Source organism: Sorex araneus, chromosome X (genome assembly GCF_027595985.1).
Source record: "Sorex araneus isolate mSorAra2 chromosome X, mSorAra2.pri, whole genome shotgun sequence".
Taxonomy (NCBI): domain Eukaryota; kingdom Metazoa; phylum Chordata; class Mammalia; order Eulipotyphla; family Soricidae; genus Sorex; species Sorex araneus.
In genome coordinates, this window is record NC_073313.1 from 298897142 (window position 1) to 298918010 (window position 20869).

The following is a 20869-nucleotide window of genomic DNA, read 5'->3' on the forward strand; positions in this document are numbered from 1 at the left end:
TCAAACTAAAAAGAAAATATAATAGATGTTATAAGTCTGGTCCCTCCTCTAAGTCTTGAAAGCATCTGCTATGCTAAACCAACCCAAATATTTGACAGCCGGGCGTGGTGGAGTCTGGGTGTGGTACACTAAGTGGAAGTGAAATGTATTTCTCACAAACTGCAGTGAAGAGTATACACCAGGCCTAGAGTATTTTTGAATGTGGGCCCCATCACTTAGTAGCTTCTGGGCCTCAGGCTGATAATCTCCTCTTTCTTCCTTCAGTTTCCTCAGAGATCCCCTCAGGTAACGTTCTAACTTCAGTGATATTCTCCACCTTTACCATTTATTTAACATTTCACTTTGCTGTTTCTCCACTGAAAATGATATTTCCCCACTCTCCTTCGAAAATGAGCTAATTAGTTCTGAATATTTTAAGCATTCAGAACACAAGCCAGTGTCTACTCATTTCTTTTAACACTATTTGGTTTGTTTTATTCTCATACGGGCACCGTGAGTGTTTCGATGAGGACGTCCAATTTGAGAAGCAGAGTAGCAAGCCTTTGGGAAGCGTGATCAGAAGTCATAACTCAGTAATCCTGCTTTTCAGAAACTGCAGTCCTTTCCGTGATCTACTCTTAAGGGCTCTTTAAGATTTGTATCATGAGGAAAAAGTTGTCAAAAATGTTCTGAGGGAGACATAGCTGAGTGTGAAAAGGGGGCAATTGGTAAGTTAATTGAAACATTTGCTTTGTCTATTCTCCAATGATTCTGAAGTGGGTGGGGAAATTTTTAAAACTTAACTAGCATTCTATGCCAAATGATTTATATAATTAGATGAAGGAAATATGTATAATTAGAAAAATTAAATTATATATTATGATATGAAAAGTAATAGAGTTGTCTTGGAGATATTATATATGATGACTTCTGGTTCAATACAAATGCATACATAGAAAGAGAACTTTCTCAAAAAGAGTTCATTATTTCACTGTGGTTGTCTTTAGTCATTGAAATTTTGGTTACATTTTATTGTATGTATTTTTCCTGACTTTATAGTGAAATTTTAAACGTTTTCATAAATGATTATGCAATATTTGGCAGCGATATTTTAATCCTCCTTTGTATATATTAATTTTATTCTAAACAATTCATTAATTTACTTTATGACTTCCATTTGTCTTTATTTTCATTCTAACTGACTCTAGGCACTATCATTTAATATTTGGGGATAATTCTATTTCTGACATTGCTTCCAGAGTACAAAGATAAGTAAATCTTCCTCAGCATCTAAGACCATCCAAATTTCTGATTTTTCCCTCCCTTTCATACCATTCTCTAAATATAATCTTTTGAACATACTTTTTTCTTATTTCTAATAATATTATAGTAGTGTATTTATTGTATATTTATGTGGACATAATATAATCTACCCCTGCATCCCTCAATAAAATGAGAAATAAAGTGTGCTTGCCTTGTATCCAGGATAAGTCTTTTACTTTTTTTTTTAATAATGTCGGAGTATTGCTATGTATCCAGCCATTGATTAAGCTGATTGAATTGGGCAAAAACTCCACATTATTTTTTATTTATTCAGAATGTTAATTTTATTTTATTATTTCCCCCTAAACCTTTTTTTGATTCACCATGAGAAACAGTTACACAGCTTTCATGTTTGAGTTTTGGTCATACAATCATCAAACACCCATCCCTTCACCGGTGCACCTTTTCCACCAACAAAATCCTTAATATCCCCCCTTCCCCATTCCAACCTTTCCCCTGCCTATGTGGCAGACAATTTCCCCCATGGAAAAAAATATGCTCTAGTTTTCTGACCTGTCTCTTCAGCCCAGTATGTAAACCTTTATGAGTTAATGAGTACCAACTTTTAGAACAATGCCTACATAATAAATTTTTTTAGAGAAACTTTCTCAATGTATATAAATATTTATTATTTCTCATTATGACTTCTTTAAAGAGTTCTGTTTTACTTTTATCCATCTGGTAGTAGTGATTTGAAGAGATAAAATAAATGTTTTAAAGTTTTCTAGTGGAAACCCTACTCAAAGTTTAGGACTGGTGTCAAATTACTAAGATTGTATGCAAGTTAGTACAGAAAATCATTCAGATCTCAGCTATTTTCCCTTTCCCACTCCTACTATTTCTTTTTTTTTTAATTTTATTGGTGAAAAACCATGTGGTACAGTTGTAGACTTACAGACTTTCCTGTTTGTGTTTCAGCTGTACAATGATTGAGTACCCATCCCTCCACCAGTGCCCATTCTTTTAACACCAATGATTTCAGTATCCCTCCCACCAACCCCACCCTACCCACACTCCCACCTTGCCTCTGTGGCAGGGCATTCCCTTTGCTCTCTCTCTCCTTTTGTGGTTTGCAATAGAGGTATTGAGTGGCCATCATGCTCGGTCTATAGTCTACTTTCAGCCCGCATCTCCCATCCCAAGCGGATCCTCCAGACCCCCTTTACTTGTTGTTTCCTTCTCTATTTGTGCTGCCCTTTCTCCCAGCATGTGCGGCCAGCTTTCCAGCCATGGAACAAACCTCGTGGTACTTATCTTGACTATTCTTGGGTGTTAGCCTCCTATTCTGTTACTTTATATTCCACAGATGAGTGCAATCTTTCTATGTCTGTCCCTCTCTTTCTGACTCATTTCACTTAGCATGATACCTGCCATGTTGATCCACTTGTATGCAAAGTTCATGACTTCATTTTTTAACCACTGCATACTATTCCATTGTGTAGATGTACCAAAGTTATTTTAACCAGTCATCTGGTCTCGGGCATTTGGGTTTTTTTCCAGAATCTGTTTATTATAAATGGTGCTGCAATGAATACACAAGTGCAGATGTCATTTCAACTATACTTTTTTGCCTCTCCGGGGTATACTCCCAGAAATGGTATTGCTGGGTCAAATGGTAGCTCAATTTCCAAATTTTTGAGCAGTGTTTATACTGTTTTCTAAAAGGGCTTAACCAGTTGGAATTCCCACCAGCAATGAAGGAGGGTCCCTTTGTCCCACATCCACACCATCACTGGTTGCTTTTGTTCTTTGGGATGTGTGCCAGTCTCTGTGGTGTGAGGTGATATCTCATAGTTGTTTTGATCTGCATATCCCTGATGATTAGCGATGAATAGCAATTTTTCATTTGCCTTTTGGCTATTTGTATTTCTTCCTTGAGAAAGTTTCTGTTTATTTCATTACCCCATTTTCTTATGGGGTTGGATATTTTCTTCTTGTAGAGTTCAACCAGTACCTTATATATCCTGATATCAATCCCTTATCAGATTGGTATTGGGTGAATATCCTTTCCCATTCTGTAGATTGTCTTTGTATTTAAGTCACTGTAATTGTTGAGGTACGGAAACTTCTTAGTTTAATATAGTCCAATTTATTTATCTTTATTTCCACTTGGTGGGTCAGTGGCATGTCATCTTTGAAGATACCTTTAGCTTCAATATTGTGGACAGTTTTGCTGACCTTTTCTTCAATGCACCTAATGGATTCTGGTCTGACGTTGAAGTCTTTAATCCATTTTGATCTAACTTTTGTGCATGGTGTTAGGTCGAGGTTTAATCCCATTTTTTTTGCACGTGGCTGTCCAGTTATGCCAGCACCATTTGTCAAAGAGGCTTTCCTTGCTCCATTTCACATTTCTTGCTCTCTTATCAAAGATTTGATGTTCATACATTTTGAGCTGTGTGTAAGAATATTCCACCTTGTGAAGTCCCCTCCCCGCCCCCTGCCCGCCGCGGCTCGGGGCTTCTCCTGAAGCCCCTGCCTGGCACCTGTCCGCCGCCGCCGTCGGATCCTGACCAATCTCCATCCTGCAGGTAAACAGGCAATCCCTTGGAGAGCCTGCCTCAGCGCGGAGAAGTCCCCTCCCCGCCCCCTGCCCGCCGCGGCTCGGGGCTTCTCCTGAAGCCCCTGCCTGGCACCTGTCCGCCGCCGCCGTCGGATCCTGACCAATCCCCACTCTGCTGCTTAGGGGCGTGTCCTCATCTCAGGGGGCGTGGCCTAAAAAGTGGGCGTGGCTTCTTTCCGGAGCGGCCGCCGCTAACGCGGCCGCAGTTATTCTTTGCTACCTCAGCCCAATCCGTACTGTGTATTCCTTTGAAAACTCACTTTTGCGAGCTCAAACATTTACGCAAAATAGCCATTAGCTTAGGCTGACACTATAAAAGCTATCAGGGAATAAGGGAAGTTTAGCACAATCGGAGCCCCTTCTTCCCACAAAAAGGAAGAGGAATAAAGAACTACAAGGTGCCAACTCTGCACTTCCGTGACAATATGAAGAAACAGCGAAAATCCCCTCCACCAAGAGAGGGAGAACAAAAGATACTAGAAACCTCAAAACAGTCTCCCAACATCTACGACCTCTCAGATAAACAATTCAGAGAGGAAATATGGAGGAGAGTCGACCTACTCCAAGCAAATATGGAACAGACATCCAATAAATTAAGGGAGGAGATGAATCAAGCGCTCGAACGGTCTACCAAGAAAATACAGGAAGAAATGAGAGCAGAAATGAGAGCAGAAATTTCAAACCTTCGAACCGAAGTCTCACAAATAAAGCAATCGGTAGATGAAATAAAAATCTCACTAGATGCCCTCAACAGCAGAATGACTACAGCCGAAGACAGAATCAGCGAGCTTGAGGATGAGCTGCAGAAAGCTTACAGACAGCAACAAATCATGGCCAAAGACCTCAAAATGGCTATAGAGCGAATCAGAGCCCTGGGGGATGACTTCAAGAGGAACAACATAAGAATCATTGGAGTACCAGAACCACAGGGAAGTAACCCCAATGAAAAAAACATAGTCAAAGACATCATCGCTAAGAAATTCCCAGAGCTGGAGAAGGCAGGCGTCCAGATACAAGAAGTCCGAAGAGTGCCAGCAAAAAGAGACCCAAATAAAAAGACTCCAAGGCATATCATAGTCAGAATGGCGGATGCTGTAGATAGAGACACAATTCTACAAGTAGCAAGGTCAAAGAGGGAAATCACATACAAAGGAGCACCCCTCAGATTTACGGCCGATCTGTCAGAAGAAACCCTCCGAGCCCGAAGACAATGGTGGGACATAGTGAAAAAACTCAACGAAATGAATGCCTCACCAAGAATACTTTATCCGGCTAAACTCTCACTCAAACTCGAAGGAAACATACACTACTTCTCGGATAAACAACAGCTCAGGTCCTTCATAGACTCAAAACCAATCTTGAAAGAAGGTCTAAAGGGGCTACTGTAAGGCAAGGAGGAGCCCCATAAGAACAACAAATCCCACAGAAAGATGACACAAAACCACATCACAATAATCTCTCTCAATGTCAATGGCCTAAATGCACCTATCAAGAGACACAGAGTAGCTAAATGGATCCGGAAATTAAACCCAACATTCTGTTGCCTGCAAGAAACACACCTGAACAAACAGAGTAAACATAGACTCAAAGTCAAAGGATGGAAAACAATCCTCCAAGCAAACAACCCCCTTAAAAAAGCTGGAGTGGCCATCCTGGTATCCGACAACATAGATTTCAGGATGAAAAAGATCAAAAGGGACAGCGAAGGTCATTTTCTGTTTATCAAGGGATATGTACAACAGGAAGAAATCACACTCTTAAACGTATATGCTCCTAACGAACGACCGGCTAAATATTTAAAACGACTCCTAACAGACTTCAAAGAGGACATCACTAACAGCACAATTGTAGTCGGAGACTTCAATACGGCCTTATCACCTCTAGATAGATCCACAAGAACAAAACTCAACAAGGAAACACTGACCCTGAATGAAGAAATTGAAGAGAGAGGCCTAATAGACCTATACAGGGCCTTACACCCCAAAAAGAAAGAATACACATTCTTTTCCAGTGCACATGGAACATTTTCAAAAATAGACCATGTACTGGGCCCCAGAACATACCTCAATCGAATCGGAAAAATAGAAATTGTATCAACCATCTTTTCAGACCACGATGCGCTGAAGATAGAAGCTAACCACCCACAAATACGGAAAATCAAATCAAACACCTGGAAATTAAACAATTCCATGTTGAACAATGAGCGGGTCAAGAAGGAAATCAAGGAAGAAATCAAAAGATACTTAGAAACAAATGAGAATGAAGACACGAGCTACCAAAACCTATGGGACGCAGCGAAAGCCGTGTTAAGGGGAAAATTTATAGCTCTCCAAGCATTCCTCAGGAAGGAAGAAAGGACCCACATAGATAGCTTGACTTTACGACTCAAGACCCTAGAAAAGGACCAGAAAAAGGACCCCAAACCAGACCGAAGGAAAGAAATAATAAAAATTAGAGCAGAAATTAATGACATCGAAACCAAAAAAACAATCCGAAAGATCAATGAAACAAAGAGTTGGTTCTTTGAGAAAATAAATAAGATTGATAAACCGCTAGCAAGTCTCACAAAGAAAGAAAGAGAGAAAACTCTAATAAATCGAATCAGAAATGAAAAGGGGGACATCATAACAGAAACCAGTGAGATTCAAAAGATCATTAGAGACTACTTTGAAAGTCTTTACGCCACAAAAAAGGAGAACCTAAAAGAAATGGATGGATTCCTTGATTCCTACAATCTCCCAAGACTGAAGAAAGAAGACCTGGAATACCTGAATAGACCCATCAATGTTAAGGAAATTGAAACGGTAATCAAAAACCTCCCCAAAAACAAAAGCCCAGGCCCAGATGGTTTCACTGGCGAATTCTTCCAAACATTTAAAGAAGACCTATTGCCTGTTTTCCTCAAACTTTTCCAGGAAATTGAAAAAACAGGAACTCTCCCAAACAGTTTCTATGAAGCACATATCTCCCTAATACCAAAAGCAAACAAAGACACCACTAAGAAAGAAAATTACAGACCAATTTCCCTGATGAACACCGATGCGAAGATCCTCAACAAAATACTAGCAAATAGGATCCAACAACTCATCAAAAAGATCATACACCACGACCAAGTGGGATTCATCCCAGGGATGCAAGGATGGTTTAACATTCGGAAATCAATCAACATAATCCAGCATATCAACAAAAGGAAAGATAAAAACCATATGATCATATCAATAGATGCAGAGAAAGCATTTGACAAGATCCAACATCCTTTCATGATGAAAACCCTCGCCAAAATGGGGTTTGGAGGAACTTTCCTCAAGATAGTCGAAGCCATCTATCACAAGCCTACGGCAAGCATTATCCTCAACGGGGAAAAACTAAGGGCCTTTCCTCTGAGATCAGGCACAAGACAAGGATGCCCACTCTCACCACTCCTCTTCAATATAGTACTGGAAGTACTTGCGATAGCTATTAGACAAGAAAAAGAGATTAAGGGCATCCAGATAGGAAGGGAAGAAATCAAACTCTCACTATTTGCAGACGACATGATACTATATCTAGAGAAGCCTAAAACCTCTACTAAGAAACTCTTAGAAACAATAGACTTATACAGTAAAGTTGCAGGCTACAAAATCAATACCCAAAAATCCATGGCCTTCATATATGCAAACAATGAGGCAGAGGAAAGGGACATGAAAAAAGCAATCCCATTCACAATCGTGCCCCAGAAAATCAGGTACCTCGGAATCAGCTTAACCAAGGAAGTAAAAGACCTTTACAAAGAAAACTACATAACGCTACTCCATGAACTCAAAGAGGACATGAGGAAATGGAAACATATACCCTGCTCGTGGATAGGGAGAATCAATGTTGTCAAAATGGCAATACTCCCTAAAGCATTATACAGATTCAATGCGATCCCTATAAATATACCCATGACATTCTTCAAAGAAATGGATCAAGCAATCCTAAAATTCATATGGAATAACAAACGTCCAAGGATAGCTAAAACAATTCTTGGGAAAAAGATGATGGGAGGCATCACCATCCCCAACCTCAAACTTTACTACAAAGCAGTAACAATTAAAACAGCATGGTACTGGAACAAAGGCAGAGCCATAGACCAATGGAACAGGGTGGAATATCCCTACACACAACCCCAAATGTATGACCATCTAATCTTTGATAAGGGAGCAAGAGAAGTGAAGTGGAGCAAGGAAAGCCTCTTTAACAAATGGTGCTGGCACAACTGGACAACCACATGCAAAAAAATGGGTTTAGACCTTGACCTGACACCATGCACAAAAGTCAGATCAAAATGGATTAAAGACCTCAACATTAGACCACAAACCATAAGGTACATTGAAGACAAGGTCGGCGAAACCCTCCACGATATTGAAGATAAGGGTATCTTCAAAGGTGACACGGAACTAAGCAATCTAGTAAAAACAGAGATCAACAAATGGGACTACATTAAACTAAAAAGCTTCTGCACCGCAAGAGATACAGTGACCAGAATACAAAGACTATCCACAGAATGGGAAAGGATATTTACACAATACCCATCAGATAAGGGGTTGATATCAATGGTATATAAAGCACTGGTTGAGCTCTACAAGAAGAAAACATCCAACCCCATCAAAAAATGGGGCAAAGAAATGAACAGAAACTTTACCAAGGAAGAAATACGAATGGCCAAAAGGCACATGAAAAAGTGTTCTACATCACTAATCATCAGAGAGATGCAGATCAAAACAACCATGAGATACCACCTCACACCACAGAGACTAGCACACATCCAAAAGAACAAAAGCAACCGCTGTTGGAGAGGATGTGGGGAGAAAGGGACCCTTCTTCACTGCTGGTGGGAATGCCGACTGGTTCAGCCCTTCTGGAAAACAATTTGGACGACTCTCAAAAAATTAGATATTGAATTCCCATTTGACCCAGCAATACCACTGCTGGGAATATATCCCAGAGAGGCAAAAAAGTACAATCGAAACAACATCTGCACATGTATGTTCATCGCAGCACTGTTTATAATAGCCAGAATCTGGAAAAAACCCGAATGCCCCAGAACGGATGACTGGTTGAGGAAACTTTGGTACATCTATACAATGGAATACTATGCAGCTGTTAGAAAAAAGGAGGTCAAGAATTTTGTAGTTAAGTGGATGGGCATGAAAAGTTTCATGCTGAGTGAAATGAGTCAGATAGAGAGAGACAGACATAGAAAGATTGCACTCATCTATGGTATATAGAATAACAGAGTGGGAGACTAACACCCAAGAACTGTAGAAATAAGTACCAGGAGGTTGACTCCATGGCTTCGAGGCTGGCCTCACGTTCCGGGGAAAGGTCAACTCAGAGAAGCGATCACCAACTACATTGTAGTCGAAGGCCATGTGGGGGAAGAGAGTTGCGGGCTGAATGAGGGCTAGAGACTGAGCACAGCGGCCACTCAACACCTTTATTGCAAACCACAACAGCTAATTAGAGAGAGAAAACAGAAGGGAATGCCTTGCCACAGTGGCAGGGTGGGGTGGGGGGGAGATGGGATTGGGGAGGGTGGGAGGGACACTGGGTTTACGGGTGGTGGAAAATGGGCACTGGTGAAGGGATGGGTTCCCGAACTTTGTATGAGGGAAATATAAGCACAAAAGTGTATAAATCTGTAACTGTACCCTCACGGTGATTCTCTAATTAAAAATAAATAAATTTAAAAAAAAAAAAAAAAAAAAAAAAAAAAAAAAAAAGAATATTCCACCTTGTTCCATTGGTCTGTGGCTCTGTCTTTGTTCCAGTACCATGCTGTTTTAACTGTTACCTCTTTGTAGTAGAGTTTGAGGTTGGGGAGGGTAATGCCTCCCATCTTCTTTTTCCCAAGATTTGCTTTAGCTATTCGTGGGGGGTTGTTGTTCCATATGAATTTCAGGAGTGTTTGATCTATTTCTTTGAAAAATGTCATGGGTATCCTTAGAGGGATCACATTGAATCTGTATAATGCTTTGGGGAGTATTGCCATTTTGACTCTGTTGATTCTCCGAATCCATGATAAGGGAATATGTTTCCATTTCCTCATGTCCTCTTTTATTTCTTGGAGTAGTAATTTGTAGTTTTCTTTGTATAGGTCTTTTACCTCCTTAGTTAAGCTGATTCTGAGGTACTTGATTTTCTGTGGCGTGATTGTGAACGGGATTGCTTTTTTCATGTCACTTTCTTCTGTCTCATTACTTACGTTTAGGAAAGCCATGGACTTTTTGTATTTATTTTATAGCCTGCGACTTTACTGTACAAGTCTATTATTTCTAGCAGTTTCTTGGCAGAGAATTTAGGGTTCTCTAGATACAGTATTATATCATCAGTGAATAGTGAGACCTTGATTTCTTCTTTTCCTATCTGGATTCCCTTAATATCTTTTTCTTGCCTAACCACTATTGCAAGTACTTCCAGTACTATGTTGAACAGAAGTGGAGAGAGTGGGCATCCTTGTCTTGTCTCTGATCTTAGTGGGAAGGCCTTTAGTTTTCCCCATTGAGGATAATGCTTGCGATAGGTTTGTGGTAGATGGCTTTGACCATTTTGAAGAAGGTTCCTTCAAAACCCATTTTGGTGAGAGTTTTTATCATAAACGGGTGCTGGATCTTTTCAATTACTTTCTCTGCATCTGCATTGATAAGACCATATTGTTTTTATCTTTTCTTTTGTTGATATGATGGATTATGTTGATTGATTTTCTAATGTTAAACCATCCTTGCATCCCGGGATGAATCCCACTTGGTCGTGGTGTATAATTTTTTTTATGAGTTCTTGGATTCTATTTGCTAATATTTTGTTGAGGATCTTCACATCAGTGTTCATCCAGGGATATTGGTCTATAGTTTTCTTTGTTAGTGGTGTCTTTGTTTGCTTTTGGTATTAGGGAGATATGTGCCTCATAGGAACTGTTTGGGAGAGTTCCTGTTTCTTCAGTTTCCTGGAAGAGCTTGAGAAGAACTGGCAACAGGTCTTCTTTAAGAGTTTGGAAGAATTCGCTAGTGAATCCATCTGGACCTGGACTTTTGTTTTTGGGAAGACTTTTGATTACAGTTTCAATTTCCTTGATATTAATGGGTCTATTCAGGTATTCCAAGTCTTCTTGGTTCAGTCTTGGGGCCATTCCTACTATTTCTTAACTGAATACTGTAGTCCTAGAGAAAAAACGTTTTCTAAAAATGAAGTTTTTATCCTGATTAACTCATTTGTTATTTTGTAATAAAGATTTACCTTTTAATTCAGTAATCTAAAACTTACAAAACTATAAAAACATGACAATTATAGCTGAATTCTGATTGCCTTTGAAATTTATAGCAATATGAAATCATTTGTATCTTCTTAAAATGAGTTTGTACTTTTAATTTAAATAAATTAAATCATCTTTTTGTCTTAGAGTAATGTTACTTTAGAATGGGATTTCCATTTGCAGTTACATTTACTAATGTGACTCCCCATTCTCTATCAGTTCTCTTTCAATCTATCGATTCTCTTTCTTCCTCTTCTCTCCCTCCTCCATTACTCTTACTCAAATCACTCCCCATCCTGAGCCTGGGAGCCTCCTTTGGGCCTCAGGCTTATTTGTTCTACCAGAAAACTCTACAGTGATATGCGCCATCTACTGATTTTGAAGGAGAATCGCAAACCCAGATGATCTGTATTTGGATGAAGTGCCTCCATACTGGAGCGATAGCACAGTGGGTGGTGCGTTTGCCTTGCATGAGGTGGACCTTTGTTTGATTCCTCTGTCCCTCTCAGAGAGCCCAGGAAGCTACCGAGAGTGTCCTGCCCACACGGCAGAGCCTGGCAAGCTACCCGTGGTGTATTTGTTATGCCAAAAACAGTAACTAGTCTCACAATGGAGACTTTACTGGTGCCTGCTTGAGCAAATCAATGAATAACGGGATGACAGTGCTACATTGCTACCTCCATACTAACTCCTGTGAGAAAACAGGAATTTAAAATGTTTGATTTGAATTGTTCCTTTCTTCCAATGATGGAAGGTGGTGGATCTGAACTTTTCTCCTGGGACACTTTGTTCTTGCGTAGCCCTGAGTAGTGTATTCTCAGCCAACCTCTTTTCATACTAATTTAATCTGCAAAACTTGGGGTCCAGTAACTCTGCAGGTTTATATGCACTACAGAAATTTCTCTTGAATGGGTGGGTCCATTCCAACGGTAACTAAGTTATCTGTTCAGACAATAGGCATTTTTGTTCATATTTATCTTTTGCAACCCTTTTAATGTTTTATTAGATTAGTTAAATCATGGAGCTGGAGCGATAGCATAGCGGTTGGGCTTTCGGCTTTCACACAGCCAACTCGTGTTCGATTCTTCCGCCCCTCTCGGAGAGCCTGGCAAGCTACTGAGAGTATTAAGCCTGCACAGCAGAGCCTGGCAAGCTACCTGTGCATATAGGATATGCCAAAAACAGTAACAATAAGTCTCTCAATGAGAGATGTTACTGGTGCCTGCTCGAACAATTCGATGAGCAATGGGACGACAGTTGAACAGTTGAACCCAGTTGAAATCATGGGGCATAATGTTCTTCCTAGTTGTGCTGTGCAGAATGACAGTGAGGCAACCTTTTTCCCCCTCAGAAATCTCCCCAAATAGCTGCCATGGAGTCCTTTTTCATGGGGGGAGACTAGGAGCTGCCGGGAGGTTTATATAAGTCTGTGATAAGGGGAAGGGTGAATACTTGAGTTGAATTTATTACTTCTAAGCTCTCAGCCTCGATCTTAAAGTGTATTTTAGTTCTCCAGGATCTTGTACATTAAAAGTTCATAGCTGTGCTAGTGTGGCGATGGTCTTTTAAGATTCTCCCTTTTTGCTGTTATTTATCAAGCTTTTTGTTTGTGCCTACACATAAAAAGACAGTAGACAATATTATACAGTTAATTTAGCTAGTAGCCTCTATTAAAAATTCAAAACAGTGTATTTCTTTAAAAGGATGTTTGCCAGTAATAAAAATGCATCTCCATGAAGTTTTAAATAACTATAACAGTGATTTACATTTGATCACTCTCTGCCTGTTTAATGCTGTGATGTTTCATATTTTGTTTTCTATCAAAATATTATAAATTTCAGGGCACAGAACTTCCAGTGATGTAATTGACTTTATTTAAATGAGGCTGGTTTTGATTATTATATGATAATTAATCATTTCTATGAGCAAAATATTGAATGAATTGGTTGACTCCAAATTAAATAATTGGCCATAGTAACTCTGCTCTTGTGGATATTCTACTCTATGAAGTCTCATTAGTCCCCACTACCCTATGTGAATTTTACTGCATAGATTCAGTGACCTCTTTCTGCTCATTATTTCTGGGATACCTTTGCCAAAATTAGGATCTGTTGATTCTATTGTGGAACTATTCATCATAAACTTCATCATCTCTCTCATCTTCATATATGATCTCCTCATATCGTTTCTTTCCTACAGATTCAATTCATACATTCTCCCTTCTGTATTTTTCATTTTTACCTGCTCCAGACCTTCATATTGCTCTCTCAGACTATACAGGCATTTTTCTCTTAACTTCTTTTCTGTGTCCTGGTCTTGTCCTCTTTAATTTATTTTGTCATGAAGCAGTCACAATAAAAATGTCAACTATAGCTTCCCTCCCTGATGAGGGCACGGTCCAAATCTCTGCTACTGTGTTTCTGGAATAGTCTCCCTGGCATTATCCCTTTTCTATATCTCTCCCTCTCTTCCTGCCCCTCTTTGGGTTTTTACAGCCTGGCACAAGGTTAAGATGCCCTTCACCACTGTAGTCCTAGTGAGGACTTTTTAGTTCTTCAAGGTCGATCAGAGTTGGCAGGCCTCCCAATCTCATTCCTCTTCTATACTTGTAGTCTGTCACTGTCACTGTCACTGTCATCCTGTTGCTCATCAATTTGTTTGAGTGGGCACCAGTAACATCTCATTGTGAGACTTATTGTTACTGTTTTTGGCATATCCAATACGCCATGGGTAGCTTGCCAGGCTCTGCCGTGCGGGTGAGATACTCTGAGTAGCTAGCTGGGCTCTCCGAGAGGGGCGGAGGAATTGAACACGGGTCGGCCTCCTGAAAGGCGAATGCCCTACCGCTGTGCTATAGCTCCAGCCCAATTGTAGGTTTACTAAACTATTTAAATTTAGTGAACTTCCTATGGGTCATGAGCCCTGCAACTAAAGGCGAGAGTCAGGAAAGTTTTGTTTTTAAGTGTTTTGATTATTATCAATAAATATGTATTTGTATGCCTGTGTTATATATCTGTCTACCTAGCTCACACAAAAGTTTCATGGGCGAAAAAGGTGGTGAGTGAACAAAGTTTAAGAAGCTTTGGCTTGGGAATTCCTGTATTCTGAGTATGCTTCTGTAGTGTGTTTTCTCATTAGAATGCCAGTTCCTGGACACCAGGCCTTTCTCGTGGCCTTTGTAGTTCTAGAGACTTCTATTAGACAGTCTGACACAAGTAGGTGCGGAATACATTTCGTGAGATAATTCAATTATCTTATGAATGACTTCTATATTAGAAGATGTCCTGGAAAATTGCCAGCAGATTATCAAATGACTACCTTAAGGATATTTCTATTATCTAGTCTCGACTAACTGGTTCAATTAAGAGCATATCTGGAGTGGGAAATCAGCTCAAACAGTATACGCCTGCCTCATGTTTACTAGTCCGGCATTTGAGCTCTGCATTTTATGGCCTCCACACACCACTTGGTGTGTCCCTGGCGGCCCTACAATCAATGTTCACACCAGCACAAGTGGACCAACCATCACTGAGAGTAGTCGCAGGGGAAGCATGAAAGAGGTAGAAAGATGTAGTGCTCATGAAATCAAGCTGTTTCTCTTTCTTAGTTTCTGATAATGGGTTATTGATCCTGCAGCCTCATCCATGGGCTGCTGCTGAGTTACATCCCTGGCCCCTGTGGGCAATTTAAAGTTCCATCCTCTGTAGAGCAGGAAACTTCTTGGAATGTCAACTAGTGATAAATACCATTGGTTATCACAGAAATGAAGAGAAGCATGAGTAAGGCTGGAGCAAATATACCTCAGCAGTTTGAATGAAATGTAATATTTGTAGCATAGCAGTTAGGGCGTTCACCTTGCACGTGGCCGACCCGGGTTCAATTCCTCCGCCCCTCTCGGAAAGCCCGGCAAGCTACTGAGAGTATCTCACCCACTCGGCAGAGCCTGGCTGGCTCCCCGTGGTGTATTCAGTATGCCAAAAACAGTCACAACAGATGTCACAATGGAGACATCACCGGTGCCCGCTCAAGCAAATCGATGAACAATGGGATGACAATGATACAGTGATACAATGATTAAAAACATACAACTTGGGCCAGAAAGATAGTACAGTGGGTAAGGTATATGCCTTGTCTGCAGCCAACTGGGTCCAGTCTCAGGCATTTCGTGTGGTTCCCCAAGCCTGCCTGGAGTGATTGTTGAGTGTCGGGCCCCTGAGCACCAGCACCACTGTGTGTGGCCCAGAAAACAAAACAAACAAACAAAAAAAAAACAAAGCAATGCCAAAAAAATGAATGCAAAACCCATACAACCATGTTTCCGTGTAAGAGGAGAGTCTTCTTTCATCCCGAGAACCTACTCATGTGTAGTGATGTGTCTGCCTAGAAGGTTCTCCTGCTGGGAGGTGGCAGATAGACTCCCCAGTCTTGGTAGTTTTGCAGCAGGAACACCTGTCATTGATGCATGAATCTCTCCGGGATGGCCGCCTCTGAGTCTGCTGTCTACCCAGTTGCCTCTCTGTGTTTGTTTTCCAGGTGAGACGATGCGCGTAGCCTCTTCAGAGTTTGCAGATGACCCATGCTCCTCAGTGAAGCGTGGCACCATGGTGCGGGCCGCGCGGGCCTTGCTGTCGGCTGTAACACGCTTACTCATCCTAGCAGATATGGCGGATGTCATGAGACTTTTATCTCACCTGAAAATTGTACGTATGTCACAGTTTGCTTTGTGTGGCTGGTTTTGGGTGGCAATAGTGACCATATCAACTTTAGCTCTGATCTGTACAAAAGATGACTTACCGTTGGGCTGGAGAGATGGTACAACAGGCAGGACACTTGCCTTTCACATGGCCAGTGCAGTATCCATCCCCAGCACCCCATAGGGTTCCTCTGACCTGTGCCAGGAGTAATGCCTGATGCAGAAAGAGCATTAAACCCTAAATACTGGCAGGTATAGCTCAAAAGAAAAAAAAAAACACCTCAAATAATAATGATAACATATAAAGATTATTCCTTTCTTGCCAGATATTTTGTTACTCAGGCAGGTGGTATTAGGGTTCGTGATTTGAACACAAGACAGCTTTAGGAGTTCAAAGATTTTATTAAAGAGAGTTTTGTGTGTGTGTGTGTGTGTGAGAGAGAGAGAGAGAGAGAGAGAAAGAGAGAGAGTTGTTATAGATTTACAGACTGACCAGCAGGGCCATGCCCCACACAGAAATGATGAGGATATGAACACCTTTAACCACAGGGCAAAGTTTAAGTAGATTTAAGGACCACCGGGAACTTCCCCCATACCCATTAATTGGCTGGTGCCACCTGTGTACCACAAGCACCTCAAGCCTTTGTCTCTCTGTGTTTTGTTTCTGTTTCTAGGATGCACTCTGGGGTACAGTGTAGAGTCCATGCCCAGCTCCGTTGTCAGACACACAGCTTCTATCATGGCTGGCTTCTAAATTGGCTACACTTACATTCTTACTTAGAAAGGCTATCAGAGAGGATATTCAAATGGTAGCGACTCCCTAGTTTTTTCTACTATTAAAATTTTGTTTAATAATATATCCAAAACTTGAAGAAAATTCACATGACCTGTTTTTCTTCTCTCAAAACAAATATTTTGAATTTCACCTTATAGCTAGAGTAAAAAACTGTTTCAGCATGTAAGGCTGAGCTCAGAGCACAGATGGACTAATGACCACCAAAGACCAGCTGAGCGTGAATCATGTGTTGAATGTGTTTTGACTCTGTTCTTGTCTGGCACTTCTGTAGCTATATGACTTTAGCTTACCACAGTTCGCTTATTTAAAAATATGCAATTCCTAGAAACAGCCCCCTAGCAACAATCCTTCTATAACCAAATTTGAAACTCTAACTCCAAACCTAACACCAAACACACCAAGAGTGGTTCTCTGAGCACTTACATGATCTGGAACCCATAGAACTCCATCTTAAGTGCTCTGTGTCATGATTTATTTTTTGTTTTATTTCCTAATGACAGAGGAGGCATTCTCTAGTGACAAATTTTACTATACCATTGCCTGGGAGAGCCTTCCCTGTCCTTCTAGGGGTTCTCCATTTCTTTACATGGTGCTAGTATCTCATTGTAACCAAGAGGATTGCACCCTTTGAACAGAGGTGATGTAACTGAGGAATATGATTTCTACCTCCAAAGTCTCTATTCCATTCCTCTAGTGTATTTCACTTCTGATCATTGGTACCAACCTGAAACTGGATGCAGGGATGTTCCATAAAGAAATGTGAATTATGGGACATTTCTTGATTTCATTTGTTTTGCTTTTAGGTCCTGGGTCGTTTGAGCTTCTGGGGGAATCAAGCTATTCTTCACTTAGTTGCTCTGACTCTAACCAGTCCTAGATTAACTCTTCTGTAGGCCAACTTTTATGTTTTTAATTTCCTTGTCAGTAAAATGAGTAGTGCGAGAACAAGTAATATGAATAATAACTAGTGAGAACTTGTTCTTACCACATTTTCCATCTCAGATTTGTTTAGTCATGAGAGTTTCTTAAGAAATGTTCAAACTCTTTAGTGCTCTCTTTCAAAATATTTGGGGTAGAGTCTTTTAACAGAGATAACCTTAATTGGAGGTGAAGGTTTCCAAATTATCTATAAAGATCATGTTATTATGAAGCTCCTCAAGTTCTCACATCTCCAGCCAGAGTTCCATAATCTTAAAATTTCAAGGCAGGAATAGAGCTTTTGTGATTTCTGTAAAGGTGTCTGAGAAACCAAAGAACACAGAACAAAGCTTTCTTGGAATATATTTTCTTATTTCTCAGATTGTGTCTCACAAAATGGACTCTCAAAAGATAAACTGATTAAAGGTAACTCTTGTATACTATCTAGGTAAGCTGTAGGATATGAGACATCACAGGCATATTAAGGGACATTGTAATACTATGATTCACTGTGAATAGAGTAAGATAAAATAGGTTTCATCTGAGTTTGGCATCTCCTGATCAGCTGTGTCATAGCCCACTACATTAGCTTTCTTCTACAGCAGACACTTTGCCTCTTCATTTGAGGCTGATGAGAGAACTCCTAGAGTTGCATGGGACTTTAATTGGGATGATATTCCCTGTGAGATTCCCGGAAGCATTATCCCTGAGGCAGGTGCATGGTGAGTGTTTGGTAAACAAAAGGTTGGGTGCAACTGTCAGATCTCTGGAACCACGTACAGGCCATCCTGATGGCTGGATGCCTCAAGCCTACCTGTCTTATATACATCATTCTTGACAAAAATGACTTTGTTCTCAAGTGCTCTGGAGAAAAAGTTCTATCTCCCCCTTACCAATGGCTTATATTTCAAATGAAATATTTTAGGGAAGGCCTTGCACAAGTGAGCAGTATCGTCATACCAATGGGATTTAACCTGAACCAAAAGAAATTAACTTTCCATCTTGTGTCTGATTTTGTCTGATTTGTCTTGCTGTGGAGAACCTTATTCCGGAAGTGATGACAGACTGAATTTTCCCTGTGAACTTCCACACATGGGAAGTGCTCATGAAATTCACTCTGGAACAGGGCATATGGCACCTGGTGCTGCCAGTCTGCCTACCTGCCTCTCCTCCTGCCTGTTTTGACCAGCTCTGTTGCTGATGATATCATTGCACCCAGTGCAGTATGGAGTCAATTGTACTCTCTTCCCAAATAACAAATTAAAGGAAGTTTTAAAAACAAAAAGATTTAGCACAAAGCTGTGGAAAAGTCAACCCGGTGATGTTAAGAAGTTCTGTCAGATTATCACTGGTAAAATTAAGTTAAAAATGATTGTAAACTAAACAACACAAGTGTTCTGCTTAGAGCAGACTTAACAGCCAAGTTGGTGAATGTTGCTATCTTGTGGAAAAAGTGGGGAACTGCAAGTATTGGTGTTAAACTACTGGTTGTGGTCAGTGATACAATTTTGGTTTAAGCTGGGCAGGGTATCAAGTAACAAGGCTAAAGAGTACTCATCCTACCTTCAGTATGTCAACAGCAAGTCATTTAAAAGGAACTTGGGAAGTCATTCTGTTTACTCATATTCCTTGACATTCATTTTTCCCCCATAGAAGCACATCCTCTACTAATCAAGTATTTCCTGAAGTATCTATTTGCTTAATTTAACTCAAGATTTAGATATCTTTATATATTTTGAAGAAGCAAGCGAGAAATGATAATACGCATCTTTTTTCAGGATTTTTCATATTTATATGAATTTCTTTACCATAGGAATGATAGATTTATAGATGCTTTATAATGATGTGACTGATTTTCTGTTTGTTCACAGGGTTGAATAATTCACTATCTAACTATATACTATTGAGAATAATGCCCAAATATTTAATTTTAAAATCTTTTAAGAAATTTGCCTTTTTTATTGTTATTTTCAAATACTGATTTTTCTTAATTCTGACTTACATGAGCATTGAAGTAACTATCCTCCTATTGTAAACTAATATTTATCTTTTTTCTTCTCAAATTCACTTTGTAGATAAAGCACTCTCAATTTGTTTTCATTAAATACCCACCTTCATTCCCTGTCCTATCCTGTAGATAACTGTTGGCCAATTGAATAGTCATGAGTAAATTTCGTAGGCTCCAAATATGTATAAAACTGAAAATTTTATGGATATTGTATGAATTTTCAGTGTAATTGCATTAAGCTACCTTAAAATATATCTGTTTCCCAGAGTGATAGTGCAGTGGGAATGGCAGTTGCCTTGCACCTGGCCTATCCGGTTCAGTCCCTAGCATGCCATGTGGTTCTCTGAGCACTGACAGGAGTAATTCCTGAGTGCAGAGCCAGGAATAGCCCCTGACCCAAAGAACTATGTTGTTATAACTGCCAGATAGTTCACATTCAGATAGTCCACACTCACATGTTTTGTATTTTTGCCATACAATATGTGTGTGGACCTTAGTGGTAAGCTCTTTTTAAAAATGTTAAGGATTCATATAATAGCAAAGATATTTGCTATTGTCATCATGTCAAACAGGATAGTTATTAACAACTGGTCATGTTATCAGCAAAGTGGGAATTTAATGTTCCTTAGCAACTTTATTTGCACATTAAAAACCATTAAAATACTTAGTTTTAATCATTGTTATTGTTAAAGTTGCTGGTAATTCCTTAGCGAAACATTTGGTATATTCTATAGTCACTTGACATTGGCATTGTCTTGGGTCGATATGTGGTGTTTCAGATTTTTAAAGAAATCCCACATTTCAGTCAATGATCATGATTTATTTTCCCATGCCCCCAGCTAATGTAATCATATTATATTGTTAATTCTTAGTATAACATTACATATAAACTCATCTAGATATACCTGTATTAGAGAAAATAATTATCGTTTTTGTACCCCCACCAGCCTAGTCATAGTACTCTTGATTATAGAAGAACTTCTTCCTAGAATTTGAAATAGTAAAATAGGCAGCCGTTATCCTTACTCAACATTTCTGGAAAGTTAGATTTTCTTTGTGATTGCTCAGAGCCGAGCCTACTACTACTATCTTGTCCTGTTTTGTTTTCTTTTGGTTTTAGGAGAGGGGGGTGTGGATTTAAAACAGATAGTGAATTTAATAAGTGCTTTTTTAACATTAGCACCATTATTAATCAAAAAGGCAATGATAATGTGTATTATATTGTAGAAAAGTTTCAGACTTCAGAAAGTGTTAGTATTAGAAGAGTAGAAATTGGAGACTCATCATATGAGGTAAAGCTCTTAGTCTTCCTTATCATC

The 20869-nt window shown here is 39.8% G+C and overlaps 1 protein-coding gene across 4 annotated transcripts in view; it reads left to right on the top strand.

Annotated features, from left to right (window-relative positions):
- Positions 1-20869, top strand: part of CTNNA2 (catenin alpha 2) — a 1292108-nt gene that overhangs the window by 381749 nt on the left and 889490 nt on the right. For all 4 annotated transcript variants that reach the window (XM_055121537.1, XM_055121538.1, XM_055121540.1 and 1 more), the window contains exon 4: positions 15669-15835. In XM_055121537.1, coding sequence (XP_054977512.1) covers positions 15669-15835 — 167 coding nt within the window. The remainder of the gene's footprint in view (positions 1-15668; positions 15836-20869) is intronic.